The sequence below is a fragment of the Bombina bombina genome, chromosome 1 (assembly GCF_027579735.1).
Source record: "Bombina bombina isolate aBomBom1 chromosome 1, aBomBom1.pri, whole genome shotgun sequence".
NCBI lineage: Eukaryota > Metazoa > Chordata > Amphibia > Anura > Bombinatoridae > Bombina > Bombina bombina.
In genome coordinates this window covers 314588891-314605952 of record NC_069499.1, presented here as the reverse complement: position 1 = coordinate 314605952, position 17062 = coordinate 314588891, and the positions used below count along the sequence as shown (strand labels likewise).

At 37.0% G+C, this 17062-nt stretch overlaps 1 protein-coding gene across 1 annotated transcript; it reads left to right on the top strand.

The window, feature by feature from the left end:
* The first annotated feature begins 8868 nt into the window (after window positions 1–8868).
* On the top strand, window positions 8869–9279 carry LOC128657781 (ribonuclease H-like). Its single transcript, XM_053712195.1, has one exon. It carries the CDS (start codon window positions 8869–8871, stop codon window positions 9277–9279), a length of 411 nt encoding a protein of 136 aa, XP_053568170.1.
* The last annotated feature ends 7783 nt before the right edge of the window (window positions 9280–17062 follow it).

Below are 17062 nucleotides of genomic sequence, written 5' to 3'. Positions count from 1 at the left end.
TCTTTGTGTTTCTTTCCCCTTTGTTTAACACCCCCGTAATGGAGTCTTGGTTAATTTTGGCAATATAAATCAGTGATGGCTATAATAGAAGTATTGGTTCTTATGAACCTATTTCTTCTTACAAATTTAATATTATTGACCCTATTGTCCGGCACCCCTTGCCTGCTATATATTTAAATTTGCAGACAGGGGTGGATTTTTCAGTCTGTAATAACAAATGGTGCTGTGAGTCTTTTTTCATATATATATATATATATATATATATATATATATATATATATATATATATATATATATATATATATATATATATACAAATTAGAATATTGGTGGACATTAACTTCAATATTATCAAAAATCACTTATTACTCATATATTAAATTTGGAATTTTAGTTACACAATATTAAAGGGACACTGAAGCCAATTTTTTTCTTTTGTGATTCAGATAGAGCATGGCATTTTAAGCAACTTTCTAATTTACTCCTATTATCAAATTTTCTTAATTCTCTTGGTATCTTTATTTGAAAAGCAAGAATGTAAGTTTAGATGCCGGCCCATTTTGATGAACAACCTGGGTTGTTCTTGCTGGATAAATTAACTCACCAATAAACAAGAGCTGTCCAGGATCCTGAACCAAATATTGCCTGGCTCCTTAGCTTAGATGCCTTCTTTTTCAAATAAAGATAGCAAGAGAATGAAGAAAAATTGATAATAGGAGTAAATTAAAAAGTTGCTTAAAATTGCATGCTCTATCTGAATCACAAAATAAAAAATTGGCTTCAGTGTCCCTTTAATATTTTTCTGAAACATTTTTTTTAGAAACTGCATTTTTTGAGTGTGATATGTATCTTATTTTAATGTATTTAAGTTGTTCGTGGTGCAACTGTTTTTAACCCTTTTAACACATTACACTAAGGTTCAGGTATGCTAATATGTTGAATTAAATTTTTGCTTGAGCGCAACTGTTTAATTTCAACTTGTAATATGTGCCTGCGTTAGCACATCACTTGTAATCTAGGCCTATGGGTATACAGTTCATGTGTGTATGATGTGTAATTATGCATTGTACTGTAAAATTGTTCAGTACAATTTTTCCTAAGTTTGTTTATTGTAAAAATATACATGATAAATATGTTTTTTTCATAATGTTTAAAGTCCATAAACCATCACATGTGGGATTAAACTTTAGTTTACTAGGAGGAGAAAAACACACTAAACATAGCAGTACTTTTAATTCCTCCCTTTTCCCATAATCCCTTTGTTATTCATATGGCCAAGAGAAAGGAGAAATTAGAAAAGCAGGAAAAAGAAAGTGAAGTGCAAGCTGGTACTGTGGCTAACTGTAAAAAAAATAAAGAACAGGTCTCATTGACTTTTCACTTAGGTATCTTACCTAATCAAGTTTAATTATGATATAATAAAGTTAAAGTTTTAGCTAGAGAAATATAGGAGCTAGGTGTGCACTCATAAACTTTCTTATTTGCACCATAGGGTGCTAAATATTTTCTAATACAGTATTTCCTTAATGAGAGGAGTAGCACCGGGTATGCCTACCCCGTTAAGCCATTTAACAATACACACAGTGCCAGAAAAATCTATCTTCCACAGGTCTCATGGACTCTCACCTTCATGAGAGAAATTAATTTATCATGTAAGCATATTTTTTTCCCTTCATATTGTCCGTATATGGCAGGGTTATAATACAATATATATATTTAATAATTATCCTTTAAAATAACCCCTCAATAAAATGCTTATACAAAACCATAAAATTAATGTAAATTCATAAATTCGTTATATTAGTTAAAATTTATAGACACATTGAAATATATTTGTAGAAAACCAGATATGAATCAATACTATATACGTTTAAACTATTATAATATGCTATGCAAAGATCATAAAAGTTGCCTTATTCACAATAGTCTCTCAAATCAAAGTTGCATTTAAAATACCACAATGAGATATCAGAATCAGAATGCCAATTTATCTAAGCTGAAATAAATATTTAATTATTTACAATTAAGACCAATTCTAAAATATATATATATATATATATTTGCAAAGATAAATTACTTAGCACTAAGGATTCGTTTTAAAATACACAGGCTATGAAATACAAGTTTTAAAATACAAATTGTTCTTTTAAATCTGCTTTTGGACTATAGTTACTAAATACCTTTGATTTAAATATCAAAACATAGAACAATCATACATCACCAACTTGAACCAATGAATGTTTCATTCCTTTTCAAGTATACTGTATTCAGATCACCTCATTTGAAGAAAAGTTATTGCATAGATCAAGGTTAGTCTCAGCTCCTTGCTTAAGTGATTGTGTCCCCAAGAATGGCCACCAGTTATCAATCACCAGTGTAAGCAGATCACACAAAAAATGTTTTTCTCTCTTGCATTCAGCTTTTCTTATATCTAATAATTGGTGATCTGTATGGGAGGCCCTTCGGAGCTGAACATCTCATTGGTCACCTGTGAGGTCTTATCGGCTTGGCCCTTTGGATACTGAACATTTATTGGTCACTGGGGTTTGCATACGTTCCAATAGACAATTCATCTGGCTGTCACACCACTTCCAATCCCCTAGGGGCAGCAGACAACCAGCAATGTAGACCCACCATCAAACATTGCTAACAATTTAATACATCCTTATAAAATGACCATTTAAACCACCATAACTCCTTGCATTAACAAATCTCTCCTGTCAGCATCCATATCTCATTTTGCATAACAGAAAAATTATAATTTGATATCAAACATCATTATTTTATCAATGTCTATGTTAAAATAGAAAATATCCATATATGTCTGTTTATGACTACTATTCATGGGACATCTTTTCTGAAAAACAAGGGACAGATATTATTTTGAAATTAGTCTAACATTGATACATTTATTATATAGATACTTATTTAGAGATCTCATCTCCACATCATTTCCTCCTGTAATTTTCACTAGATTTCTGCAAAACAGAGAAAAATGTGTTTATCTTGAAATCAATAGGTCAGTATTTTATATATACAAATGTAGTTATTCATTTAATTTATTACAATTTGATTTGCATTTCCCCAGATCCATATGTAGACATTTAATACAGTATTTAAAATTATATATATATATATATATATATATATATATATATATATATATATATATATATATATATGTGTGTGTGTGTGTGTGTGTGTGTGTGTGTGTGTTATTTGAGTATTCCAAACTCAAATGAAAACCTGGCAGATTACACATTGTTATACAAGAAATAAAATTATACCAGCTGTATTTTCAGTGAATTTAAAAGTCACAATACAACATATTTTCTGTTTAGCTAGCAATAAAGACGTGTATCTGAGATTTAGGGGCAATTAACACATAGTAGTCACTTAGTCATTTCTTCAGCTATTGATTTGCTTTATGAATTTCATTAGGCTTCAAATGAAAATCTTAGACATCGCGTCTCTGTCACTCCAGGGGTTCCTGTAATCTAAGTAATAATGTAAATGTTATTTTAATTAGGATAAGTGTATCTTATGTCTGATCTAAGACCTGCAATATACAGCCATGTAGATGACTATCTTTTTTAAATAATCTGTTTATCTATACAACAGTCTAAGCCTTTGTTCTTTCTGAAATAACTATGCAAGTAATTTCTTTGATGAATGAGAGAAGGGGGGTTTGTCCACACAGTGACCTTTTTTTAATTTTACAAATAAAATGAATTATTTGGCGTATACAACCATCTATATATATTAAATAATAATATGTATGTATATATATATATATATATATATATATATATATATATATATAAAATTTAATAACTGTTAGGAATAATTGTTAGCATGACCAGCGCCATCTTGTTCTTAGCTGCCATTTTGTCTTTGGCATCCATCTTGTCTGAGTACAAGTTATTATAGCAGCTATTCTGTAGTGGGAAAATATATATTTGTTATTAGTTTCTTAGAGCTAGGTTGGCCTTGCAGATGTTCTGGGCAAGGTGCCTGGAAGTTGTTTTCTCTATAAGATGTTCATATGGCCTTGCTATGGGCACAGATGCACCTCTTATTATGGCTATAGAAATATTGCTTCTCAAAACTGTCTTTTACCTAATTATAATAATGAGCTTGTATTTTTCCTGACAAACACTGTGTAAAATGACGCGGTCATAACCCAATATGCTGTAACTGTTGCCTATAAGACGTGCCTTTCATCTTTCAATAAACAGAATCGTTTTTAGACTTATTGCTGCGTGGTCTGAATTCTATTCTCTGGATATCTGATAAAGGGTTAAGGGGTTCCTGCAGTAAAGAAGCAGGGTTTTTGCAGAGGTTTTCAGATGCCGGCAGTTGTGATAATCCCCTCCAGGCAGGTTAAAAGTCCTGTGCTGGTTTAGACAGGTGTGCAGTCTCCTATCTGGTGAAGCGCACAAAGAGATAAAAAGTTAGCATGCATTTGACGGGAGGTTCTTAGTCCCCCGTGCAAGTTGGCATCGCTGTGTTGTGGTGAGTTTGCTGATGTGCAGAAATGTAATATTAAGTATAAATCTGTGCAGCATTTGCCATCTAGCCTGGTAAATATACCTTACGTGTTACAAATACTCTGTTAAATACCTGTTAAAGAGGAAACTCTTTGAGATTTTGTAACTAGGATAGCAGGGGGGTACTATGTCATCCCCTTCTCCAATAACCTGTTGGGCTGGATGGAGTCATTGTATCCTCAGGAAGCAAATCCGTTCCCCCGTACAGGGTCTCTATGTGAACCGCATGTTACTATGATAAGGGGTATGTGTTTAAAGTGAATGTAAATTTTGATGTTTAAGTGCCCGGTTTTTAAAACTTTGATTAAAAACAGGGGCACTTTAATTCATCAAAATTTACATTTCACTCCTGTTGTGACAAAAAACTTACCTTTTAAACTTCACAGCAGCTGCTGCTTCCTCCGGTCTCACAAGCCATTTCTGATGTCAGAAATGATTGATAGGTCATCCTCCAATCACAGATTCCCCCACGGGGGATTCAGTGTCTGATTCACTGCTGTGATTGGAGGAATCCAGATACCTCATTTTAGACCCAGGAAGAGGCTTTGAAACAGGTGGAGGAAGCTGGAGCTGCTGTGAAGATTAAAAAGTAAGTTTATTTTCACAACAGGAGTGAAATGAAAATATTGATGAATTAAAGTGCCCCTGTTTTTAATCAAAATTTTAAAAACCGGGCACTTTAGCATCAAAATTTACATTCACTTTAAAGGATTCTGCTTATCAGGGTCCCAGTGGAGACCCATTATGGGATAAAAAATACATGAGAGAATGTGGAGAGGTTTGGTTTAAACTGTCTTCTTTTTGGACCGAGTGTGACACCCTGCCTCCTCCATACCCAGCTATTCCCACAGCTCCAGCGCTCTCCTCACCTCCTCCAGCTGCACTGTACCCCTCATTAGCTGTGCTTAATAACGCACGCAGCAGGGAGACAGAGCAGATGGAAGATGCTGCTGTTGCAACTTTAGTAGCTAAGAAGAGGTAAACAGTTTCTTTTCAGGATGAGAGCAGTGTAGAGAGAGGAATGTCCACTCCCAAGGGGGAAAAGGGGGACGAGGAATTGAAATTTCAGGCTGCTAGCAGTGAAAACAGTGTTCTGGGGTCTGCAAGGAAGTTAGCTCCTGTATTCACTAGCATTGTGGGCAAGGAAGGGGGGCCACAGAGTGCTTCAAGACAGCCTAAAACGAAAGCTGTTAAAGTTAAAGCTAAGGCTGTTACTGATCCTAGCACACAAGATCATACATGCAGGGCACAGGCACAGACACAGACATGGACGTGGACATTGATGCACCATTTGTAACTATAGGTGACCAACCTATGGTCAGACCCCTGACTCAGAGCATTTGATAGATTGGGCATTGAAATGCCCTGACCCTGTGAAGCATCCGATGGGAGCAATTACCTATCTTAAGAGGGTCACAAATGATATGTGTCTGGGTGGTCCTGATTATAGGTTTTTGTTAAATGGGATTACTAAATATGCAGATGTGAATTTTACTGAAGTGTATAATTTGCTGGATACTAAATATGATGTTCCAACTGGTGCTAATTATGTGTGGAGAGAACCAACAGTTGTAAGTGATATGTGGGAGGCGATTGAGAGATTCTTTAAAAGTCAGCATGGTGATCGTAAAGATATTACGAAAGCCGGTGCGGTGCCGGTTTTTGAAGAGATTTGGTGACTGTTGGAGACAAGAATGTTGTTTGGGGACGCAAGGAGATTTGGGGCAATTGTATGTGCAACATCTGTTGAATAATATGCATGTGCAAACTGCGCAATTGGTGAGACAGACAATTTCAGGTATACATGCAATGAAAGTGGAAGAATTTGAAAAGGCTGTGCGAGAAAAGGATGCAGCAGATGTTTTTTGTATGTTTAATGAGAAAGGTCAAGAGAGTATGTTTAATAATTCAGCTTACAGGAGAGGAAGAGGACAGAATAGAGGACAGAAATGAGGTTTTAGAGGACGAGGAAGAGACAGATCTCAGTGGAACGATATAGAGGTGAATACCTCTTCAGACAGATCTTGCTGGAATTGTGGGGCTCATGATCATTGGCAGCGAGACTGCCCACATCCTAAAAGGGAAAGAAATGATCAGTATGATGGGAATAATAACTTTCCCCAGAATCCCAGCAATGGTCCTAGATACCAGATTCCCTGGACTCAGTCTCCTTCCCAGAATCAGAATAATACCCACTAGGATTGACAGCAGAAGGGACTTCTCACATATTATACGGCTCAATTGTCTTATCATTGACAGGATTTACCATTAATGTCCTTAGTTGTGCAAGGTGTCCCACATGATTTTTTAGTAGATACCGGAGCAACTAAATCTAGCATTTCTGCTAGAGAATACAATGGGCCAGTAACTAATACATGTGAAATCTGTTGGCATTGGAGGAGTCCCAATTATGTGTCCCAGAACACCCCCTTTAGAGGTGTATCCAAATGAAAGCCCTTCAAACAGGTTTACTTATGCTTTTCGCATAATACCCAATAGTCCTGTTAATTTGTTGGGAAGGGATTTAATGGCTAAAATGCAAATGTCTGTTAACATTGATTCTAAGGGTGGACTGCATGTTGACACTCCCTAGGATGCGGTTCAGTCACTGTATGCAGCTGATCATGAACCTGCCCTTACTAAACAGTTGTACCTTGACACTGACAGTTTACAGACTCTTGAGAATGTATTTGAGTATGCCTCACACCCTGACAAAGTTGTGACACAAGCTTTTTACAGACCTTCACACATGCTTCACACATCACTAACAACATTCCAGATGCACTTAGTGAATTAAAACAGAGTTTATGGGCCACTGGGTCTAATGATCCAGGTTTCATTTCATGCACACCATATCAAGCTACTCTCAAACCAGATGCTAAACCTGTATATATTAAACAGTACCCTTTGTCAAAAGAAAAGGAACATGGAATAGCTCCTGTCATTAAGGACCTATTATATAAGGGTGTTATTAAACGTACACTGTCACCATACAATACACCTATCTATCCTGTTCCTAAACCTGGAGGTAAAGAATACAGATTTACACATGACTTGCGAGCAGTAAATGCCTTACTGCAACCACTTGCCCCGATAGTGCCAGATGTTAATGCCATTTTAACAGCCATCCCAAGTACTGCAACTTGCTTTACAGCCATTGATCTCTGCAGTGCATTCTTTAGCATCCCTGTGCATCCCGAAACTCAACCGTTGTTTGGTTTCACATACTTAGGGGATCAGTATATGTGGAATCGGTTACCGATGGGCTTTATTGACTCCCCCGCCGCATACTCAGCTGTAGTCCATAAGACCCTAGAATCCTGGACACCTCCTGGAGGTTCCACATTGATACAGTATGTGGATGATCTGTTGTTGTGCAGTGTTGATGAACAGACTTGTAAAACTGACTCTCTCCATTTGCTTTAGCACTTAGCAGAAGTGACTTTGAGAAAAATGCAATTTTGTCTTCCACAAGTAACATACCTGGGTTTTGTTCTTTCAGCAGGCAAGATACTGTTATCCCCTGAAAGTGTTAAGGCTCTCATGGTTCTTCATCGACCACAAACAAAGACTGCTATGTTATCTTTTTTGGGTATGGTTACTTATTGTAGACAATGGATACCAGACTGTTCATATTATGATCATATTTTATGCTCAGTTACAGGTCAGAATGAACCAGAACAAATCTACTGGACACAGGCTCTTGATGAGGCCTACCGCACCCTCAAGCAGGCTCTCTGTTCCGCTTCAGCCTTAGGTTTACCGAACTATAACCTACCATTTCACCTGTATTGCACAGAAGGGGGAGGTACAGCAGCAGGGGTCCTTGCTCAGGAACATGGTAATGGGTACAGAGCGGTAGCTTTTTTTTTCAAAATTGTTGCCAATGGTGGTACAGGGTATGCCAGCATGCTTAAGAGCTACAGCAGCATGCGCTATGATGGCAGCACAAACATTGGTACTGTCACATTCTTTGACATTGCATACATCACATCAAGTCTTGCAAGTGTTAAACAATCTCACTACACAACATATGACCGCACAGAGAAGGTCAGGCTATGAAACAATTCTCACATCTACTGCAAACCTCACTATCAAATACATTGCACCTACAGGAGACCCAGCACCTTTTTTACATGCATTGATTTGTAATGGTCCTTTAGAACAAACTGATGACCACAATTGTATAGACACGGTACACACAGAGATGTCACCATGTCTTGACTTGTAAACAACCCCACTAGAAGAGGGAGAAGTTGTTTTTGTTGATGGGTCATGTTCTAAACCTGCTGATGGTGTTTATCTTACAGGCTTTGCCATGGTACAGTTGCCTAACCCAGTGATTACTGCTGGTTCCCTGCCTTTTGTGTCAGCTCAGGCATCTGAACTGGAAGCCCTAGCTCAGGCATTTAGAGGGTTTGCAATGAAAGATGTGACCATTTACACTGACTCAAGGTATGCGTTTGGAGTTGTGCATGATTTTGGAGTGATTTGGCAGAATAGAGGTTTTGTTGCTGCTGATGGTAAGAGTATCTCACATTCTACACTGGTACAGGAACTCTTGGATGCAATTAAATTGCCACATAAGCTAGCAATTGTTAAATGTAAAGGTCACAGTACTGACTCCACTGACATTAGATTTTGTAATGATTTTGCAGATACAATAGCAAAAGAAGCTGCACTTCAGGGTTCACCACACCCTGACTATCTCAACACTAATACTCAGTAACAGTTACATATGGTAATGATTCCTGCACTAGCATCTGATGTGGATGTGGTGCACCTACAGTTTGGCGCAACTGAAACTGATTTACAGACTTGGATGCCTGCAGCTCTGACCAAAGGCCAGGATGGCCTATGGTCAGACGAGGAGGGGAGAGTGGGAATACCACAAATAGCTGCACCTTTGTTTATTAGTAATTTTCATGGTTTTGGCCACATAAGTAAACAACAGACTAAGAATCTGATGACATCCAAATATGTCATTAAAGACCTGTCGCACATGATTGATAGACAACTGGATAGATGTCTAACTTGTGCCAGAAATAATCCTGGAGGCCTTGTACATGGTAAACTTGAGCATTTACCACCCCCTGATGGCCCTATGCAGGTATTGCAAATTGATTTTACACACATTCCGACTGCTCGAGGTGCGTACAAGTATCTTTTAGTCATTGTTGATCAATTCAGTAAGTGGGTTGAGGTGTTTCCAACCACTAGAGAAAATGCACGTACTGTAGATATTGTGCAAAGAAATTACTCCTCGTTGTGGGTGTCCATTACAGATAAACAGTGACAAAGGTACTCCTTTTATCTCACAGATTACACAAATGGTTTATACTTTGTTATCCATTGATTGGAAATTTCATATTCCTTATCATCCACAGTCATCAGGGCAGGTGGAGCGAATGAATAGAAACATTAAAGATAAATTCAGGAAGGGAACTGGTGGTACATTTACTAACTAGCTTGAACATTTACCTGCAGTTTTGGCAGAAATCAGAATGATAACAAGTACCAAAATATCACAAAAGAAGGGGAATAAATGAAATAAATGTGATAAGATAAGATAAACCCCAAAAAATTAAGTATATGGTGCCACTAATATATGTTAAACCATAAAATTTATTAATATAGAGTTCATATAAGGATATGTATACTCTTCCTGGCACTCTTCAGTCTTCTGTGTGGTCTCTCTTGATCTTCATAAAAAAGAAGAAATATGCCACATAGCGTAATTCTGTAACTTTGTTGCAATACAAAACTTGTGTCCGTGAAAATGGTTACTCACATGCGGTGGAGCTATAACCAAGCTCAGGTAAAAGCGCACACCCACTTTTATACTTTTGGGTAAACAGATTCTTGTACCAGTTGTTCAGATAAATAAATTTATTAAAACACAATATATAAAATATATAAAATAGCGTCACCAGACCTGCTATCAACACCTTTTGTAATAAGTTTAGGCAATACAATATAGTAATTGCTCAATATGAGCTTAACAGGATACTATAAACCATGGTAAGGAGTATAGAAACTGAACCACACAACCTCCCCCAGAAAGTCCAGTAACTGTTGCTCTTCTTATTGGTGTGCAGATACTTGGGAAGACGCCAGAGAACGATAAATTATGAGGATCAAGAGAGACCACACAGAAGACTGAAGAGTGCCAGGAAGAGAATACATATCCTTATATGAACTCTATATTAATAGAAATCAGAATGACTCCTAGCGCCACTACGGGTTATTCACCTTTTGAAATGTAAATGGGCAGATCTTTTCCAACCCCATGGTGTAAACATAAAGGTTCTCCTGGAGAGACATAAATGTTGTAAGGGAAGAATATGTGAGTAAATTGATTGAAACCTTGTATGGCATCTATGGTGATGTTTCTTCTACTCACAACTTTACTGCTAAGTACACTGAACCCCATAACACAATTCGTAACTGGTTTTGGCGTAACAATAGAAATATAGGTAAGCAGACTGGTGCTTCTCCAGAAGCTAAGAGGAGAAGATTTCCCTCCTGTCCTCCAGTTATTAAGTAACCTTATGGTTATTACTGGCTTTGTGACAGATGGGTAGTTAAAATTATACCATGTAGCCATCTATCACCCTGTTACTTGGGTTACATATTCCCAGCATTAAGTATTCACGACACACTCCCTAGTGATAAACTGCGTACACGTAGAGCTTCTAGTTTCACAGTTAAGACTAGTAATTCCGAGATAGCTACTGCATCCTGGTTTCCTACTGCAGCTGTAATGTGATTATATTATGAGCTTAATTTGTTTGCCACACTTGTGGATTCAGCCTTTAATTCTACCACAGATGCTATAGAGTCCTTGACTATGTGACAAGAACAAATAGCTCAGACTGCTCTCCTGAATAGAATGGCTTTAGATTATTTGCTAGCCGCAGAAGGAGGAGTAGGTAAGCGCATAGGTTCTTCTTGTTGTGTTTTTATTTGGAATAACACTGGTAGAATACACCATGATCTTGATACTTTGCATGACATTCAATCACAGATACGTAAACAGCCTAAAGGTTTCTTTGATGGTATAGATTGGATCTTTGGTCTGGGTTCCTGGCTAGGATCCCTTGGTATGAAAAATGTAATGGGTTTTGCATTTATTCTTTTTCTTGCTTTCCTTTTCATATATAAGCTTACTGTGTGTTTGATTAATAAGCTTGCCAGTACCCATGCTAACCCTCACCATTCTCTTTTCCACAATGTAACTAATCAGCCATCTCTCTATAAAGTTCTTTATATTCGTTATTTTTTTAGCTTTTATGTTATTCTGTTAAATAAATAGAATAAAAGGGTGGTATGTTAGGAATAATTGTTAGCATGACCAGCACCATCTTGTTCTTAGCTGCCATTTTGTCTTTGGCATCCATCTTGTCTGAGTAACAGTTATTATAGCAGCTATTCTGTATTGGGGAAATATATATTTGTTATTAGTTTCTTAGAGCTAGGTTGGCCTTGCAGATGTTCTTGGCAAGGTGCCTGGAAGTTGTTTTCTCTATAAGATGTTCATATGGCCTTGCTATGGGCGCAGATGCACCTCTTATTATGGCTATAGAAATATTGCTTCTCAAAACTGTCTTTTACCTAATTATAATAATGAGCTTGTATTTTTCCTGACAAACACTGTGTAAAATGACGCGGTCATAACGTGTCATCTTGTTAACCCTATATGCTGTAACTGTCGCCTATAAGATGTGCCTTTCATCTTTCAATAAACAGAATCGTTTTTAGACTTATTGCTGCATGGTCTGAATTCTATTCTCTGGATATCCTGATCAAATAACATATTCATTTACAGCTGGTACGATGTGCCTAAGGCCCAGTCCTGATTGGCACTCCCCCTCTGAAAACAACACCTAACAATAATATTCACAGATCTTCTGACAATATGATGTTGAAAGTCCAGAAGCTATCACATGTGGGATTGTACCAACGCTTTAAAATTCACAAGACCACAATGAAAGATAACAGTTAAAACAAGTTAGTCACTAAAAAGGCACAACAGCTTGCAAAATTTTCCTGCCAAAAGCAGCCTCAGACATGGCACATGTGTCAAATAAAATAATTTAGTAAAGGTATGCTCAATGAAAGGTTTCTTCCTGAAAACCCAAGAGATCACAACTGTTCTAGTAGAATAAGTAGTAATTCACACGTGGGGAGACTTCTCCACCACCAAGTAAGCTTTGTGAATTAAGGCCTTAAGCTATTGATGTAGCTTTCTGTCTATTGCTGGGACCAGAATAAAAAAGAATTTTTAGAGCATTTTGAAGCTTTAATATCTAAGTTGTGAAGAAGTCTATCCTTACCATTTTTAGAAGCTGTACAAAGGAAATAATAGTTGCTTCTCAAAATTGCCTTGTCCTGATGATAAAATTGTTGTCATAAGACATGACCAAACGAAAAACAACATTAAAAAATAACATTTGATTATCAAGCTCATAATTTGGCTCATAAAGTTGCACCTACAGAACTCTCAAAAACAAGCTGAAGTTACATGGAAGAAAAACTTGTTTGATAACTGGTTTTATCCAGATCAAACACTGAACAAAAGCTTGCATGCAAAGATGTTAAGAGATCTTTTTGTGATACAAGACCAACAAGGTCTAAATTTGACATATAAGGGAGCTGGCTGATAAACCTTTTTCTGGACTGTACTGTTAGAATTGTATTACACAAATAACTAAATTGCAATAAGCCAATGTCAATGCTAGTATGACACCAGGTAAGAAAAGTTTTCAACACCTTCTGATAATTAACCCTGGTAACAAGGGTAATTAAAAGTGTCAATCACTTGATTAGAGAAACCTCTTTTAGACAAAATTAGCCATTGGATATTGGGCTTCAAGTATTATGCCATCAAATCCAATAAATTGAGGTCTTGATTAAAAAAGGGAATGAGAGGAGAAGGTCCTTTCTGAGAAGACTAGATCTGCACACCAAGTCCTGCAAAGCCACGAGACAGCAATCAGTATTACAGGCGCTATTTTTTTTTTTTTATCCTAGCTACTACAGTGTATAGAAACAAAAGGAGGAGCAATGTAAATCAGATTGATCACTAAAGCTACTATGTGAGTCACTTGTGGATCACAAGATCTGGCACAATACTGTGGTATGTTGTTATTAAACCAAGAGGACAGGAGATCTATGTATGGACTGCCCCATTGAAAATGTGGTCAAATACCACAAGATTCAGGTATCAATTGTTGGGGTGAAGGCATGGACAAATGAGAAAGTCCACATCCCAATTGCCCCCAGCAATGATGGCTTTCTACAGAAGTTAAAATTTGAGTTCCACCTTGGTGATTGGTGTAAAGCCTCCACAGTGGCACTGTATGATTGAAACCTAAGAAATAAAATAATGTAAAAAGGTTTAATAAGCCTCCCACCAGTATTTTGTCTGAATTAGGGGCTAAACAATCATGCATATTTAGAGGAGGGGCAGACTTTTTGGCCTGTTTGGTCTAAGACCAGGTGGAGCCAGGCTTCCAAAAGGACCCTGTCCTCAGACTCCTGCAAAAAACAAACACTGTTTGTTTTTTCAGGAGTCTGAGGACGGGTTTATATCCCGAAAACGTTCACTCTTTAATAAATTCACCTGGTTGTATCACGGTGAGTGCCTCTTCTGGATTACTTATTATTATTATATATATATATATTATTTTATTTTTTAATTTAAAAACAAAAAAGCCATGGTAATTTCAAGTATTTCTTTACATTTTTCTTAATTAAAATTGTTTAAAATTATATTGCATATTTTAACGCTTTTGACTGGGAATGGCTCAGAAGTGTATATCTTTGTCTATATGTGTCTATATGTGTAATGGGTAAACATACCTCTTGTTCCGGTTATGCTGATATCTGATGTGCAGAAGTAGTGGAGAGGGTTTTTTGCAGGTAGCAAGACAGAGCAGATCAGGATCAAATCAGAAGTCTGTACAATTAGCAACAGAACAGGTAAGAGTGAGGCAAAAGAGCAGTCCAGATAGCCAAACCAGAGGTCATTGACAGTAATTGGTCTGATCAGCAAACATAACAGATAAGATCAAGGCAGTGCAGATAACCAACCTAGCGGCCTGGGGACTGGATTAGTGGAAACACAGGCAGAGATACAGCAGATTATAGACCTTCATATAGAGATACTTGCACACTGGACAAACTACACAAAGATGGTCATGGTTCAGATCTCACACAGGGCACAACAGACTGAACCAATTTCTGTTCAGCACAGGTTGCAACAGGTACAAATGTGTGCTCATGCATATTTGCATACAGTATATAAACACATAAATACATACACACATACAAATATTTAGACATATATATGTATAACTTTGAGATCTTCCCAGTCAAACACATTGGGCTCCATGTATGAAGCAGCATACACGTGAACCTGCTTCCCGCAATGTTAGAAGCAGTGGTCTTTAGACCGCTGCTTTTTACATTCTTTGCCACCTCTGAGGTAAAGGGTGTCCTAAAGGGATGTCACCCACACTAAACCTTCTCTGGTAAATCTGTTTTAACGTGGAGTTGTAATATACATTTTAGCACAGTCTACCACGTGCTATCATTTACAATCTGGGTCATGGTGTTTCAAGGTGAGTATTTAAAAATATAATGCTCTAACAAATTAGAGCATGATATTTTTTCCTCTGCAACCTCCTTTTCATCAAACAGTATTCAGAATGAAAAAAAAAAATCTTTCAATGTGTACTTTTTGGAATACAGAAGGTAGGTTGTAGCTTTAAAAAAATACTTATTATGAAGCCTTTTAAAAGAAATATGTATTTCCTTAAAGTAAAGATGTATTTAGCTTTGAAAATATGGTCAATGATACAAATCAATAAGAGAGTTTCATATTTGATGTCATGTCGAGTTAGTCCCCTATAAACTTGTACATTAATTTTATTCTGGCACGTACTGCATAAGAATAAATGGATTTCTATGAATCATGATTTGCAGCTATGAATCATAAATTCAGAATTATTCTGAGTTATTGTAGCTTTATATGCTTTTAGATATCCAAATATGCTTTGCAAAATCATTTGACTTGCATAAAACTTATGAGAAAAATTACATGTAAAGATTGCATTTATCAAAGACTGATATGAAAAATGTAGCATATTAGGTTTCAAGTGTATAACATTTATTGCTTTGCTTAACTAAAAATCACCCTTCAATACGCCCAAAGAATTTGTCTAAAATGATGCAAGAGGAATACAATTATTATTGTATATGAACAATGAAAGCTGAACTTTTAACACACTCTCTACTAGACATAAGCATAGGCAAAAATGTTGGGGCTAGATTGCAAGTGGGGTGATATTGTAAGCAATATCGCAATGCGCTAACTTGTATATACATTGTAAGTTGAAAGTAAATGTGTTCACTTGTTGGGTTAGCAGTACTGATAACCTCGTGTAAAGGTGTATATATACACTTTGGAGCCATTTCCACTCAAAAACCTTAAAACAGGAAATTAATTTTTATTACATAGTAATGTTTTATAATGTGTTTTACTGTGTATTTATTGTAAATATTTTACATTCAGATTTTCTTCACATAGTAGAAAATGTTCTTTGTATTTTAAATATATAGTCCTAGATATATCTGAATATATCTATACTTTGTATATTTAAAAATAAAAAGAAAATTTTCTTCTACGTCAAGAACATTGGAATGTAAAATATGCATCACTACCTTTGAGTTTAATGCTGTAGGAGTCATGATGCTTACCGAAGCAAGGTATTGTGCTGCCTGGGTCAGAGAACGCAATAACATTACTGATTAGCATAGCAACCTACTACCTTGGCTACTGACCTTACTAAGCCTGCCTTGGTACCTGCATGCAATCAATGCTTATGTATAAATGTGCAATAGATGGGAGGGTAGTTAGGGAAGAGACGCACTTGTCCCACCAAAAATGTTGCCCCTTACTGCTTCTGTTTCTTTGTGCATGATGAAGTTATGCTGCTTGGACCCTGCAACTTCCCCCATGGAAACAGAGGACAGGAGTGATCTGGGTTTGACACTGATTTACTTCCACTTTCCCACCTCTCCCCTCTTCAATCCATCCTAAATGCCTCTGCCAGGCTGATCCACCTTTCCCGTCACTCTGTATCTGCTGCACCTCTCTGTGAGTCCCTTCATTGGCTCTCCATACACAGCAGAATTCAATTCAAAATTCTCACCCTTGCATACAAAGCGCTCACCAACTCCGCTCCCCTCTACCTATCCTCGCTAATCAACAAGTATACTCCAGCCCACCCACTAAGATCCAACAATGACCTGCTCCTTGCTTCTGCAACTATCACCTCTTTCCATGCTAGACTGCAGGACTTCTATCGTGCAGCACCTACCCTCTGAAACACTCTCCCTAGTGCTGTCAGGCTTTGCCCAAATCTTTCTTCCTTTAAATGCTCTCTGAAGACTTTTCTGTTCAGAGAAGCCTACCACCCAACGCAATAATATTCCTTTTACCTAAC

Coding starts and splice junctions, on each gene's coding strand:
- LOC128657781 (XM_053712195.1), top strand. CDS start 8,869: ATGGTACAGTTGCCTAACCCAGTGATTACTGCTGGTTCCCTGCCTTTT.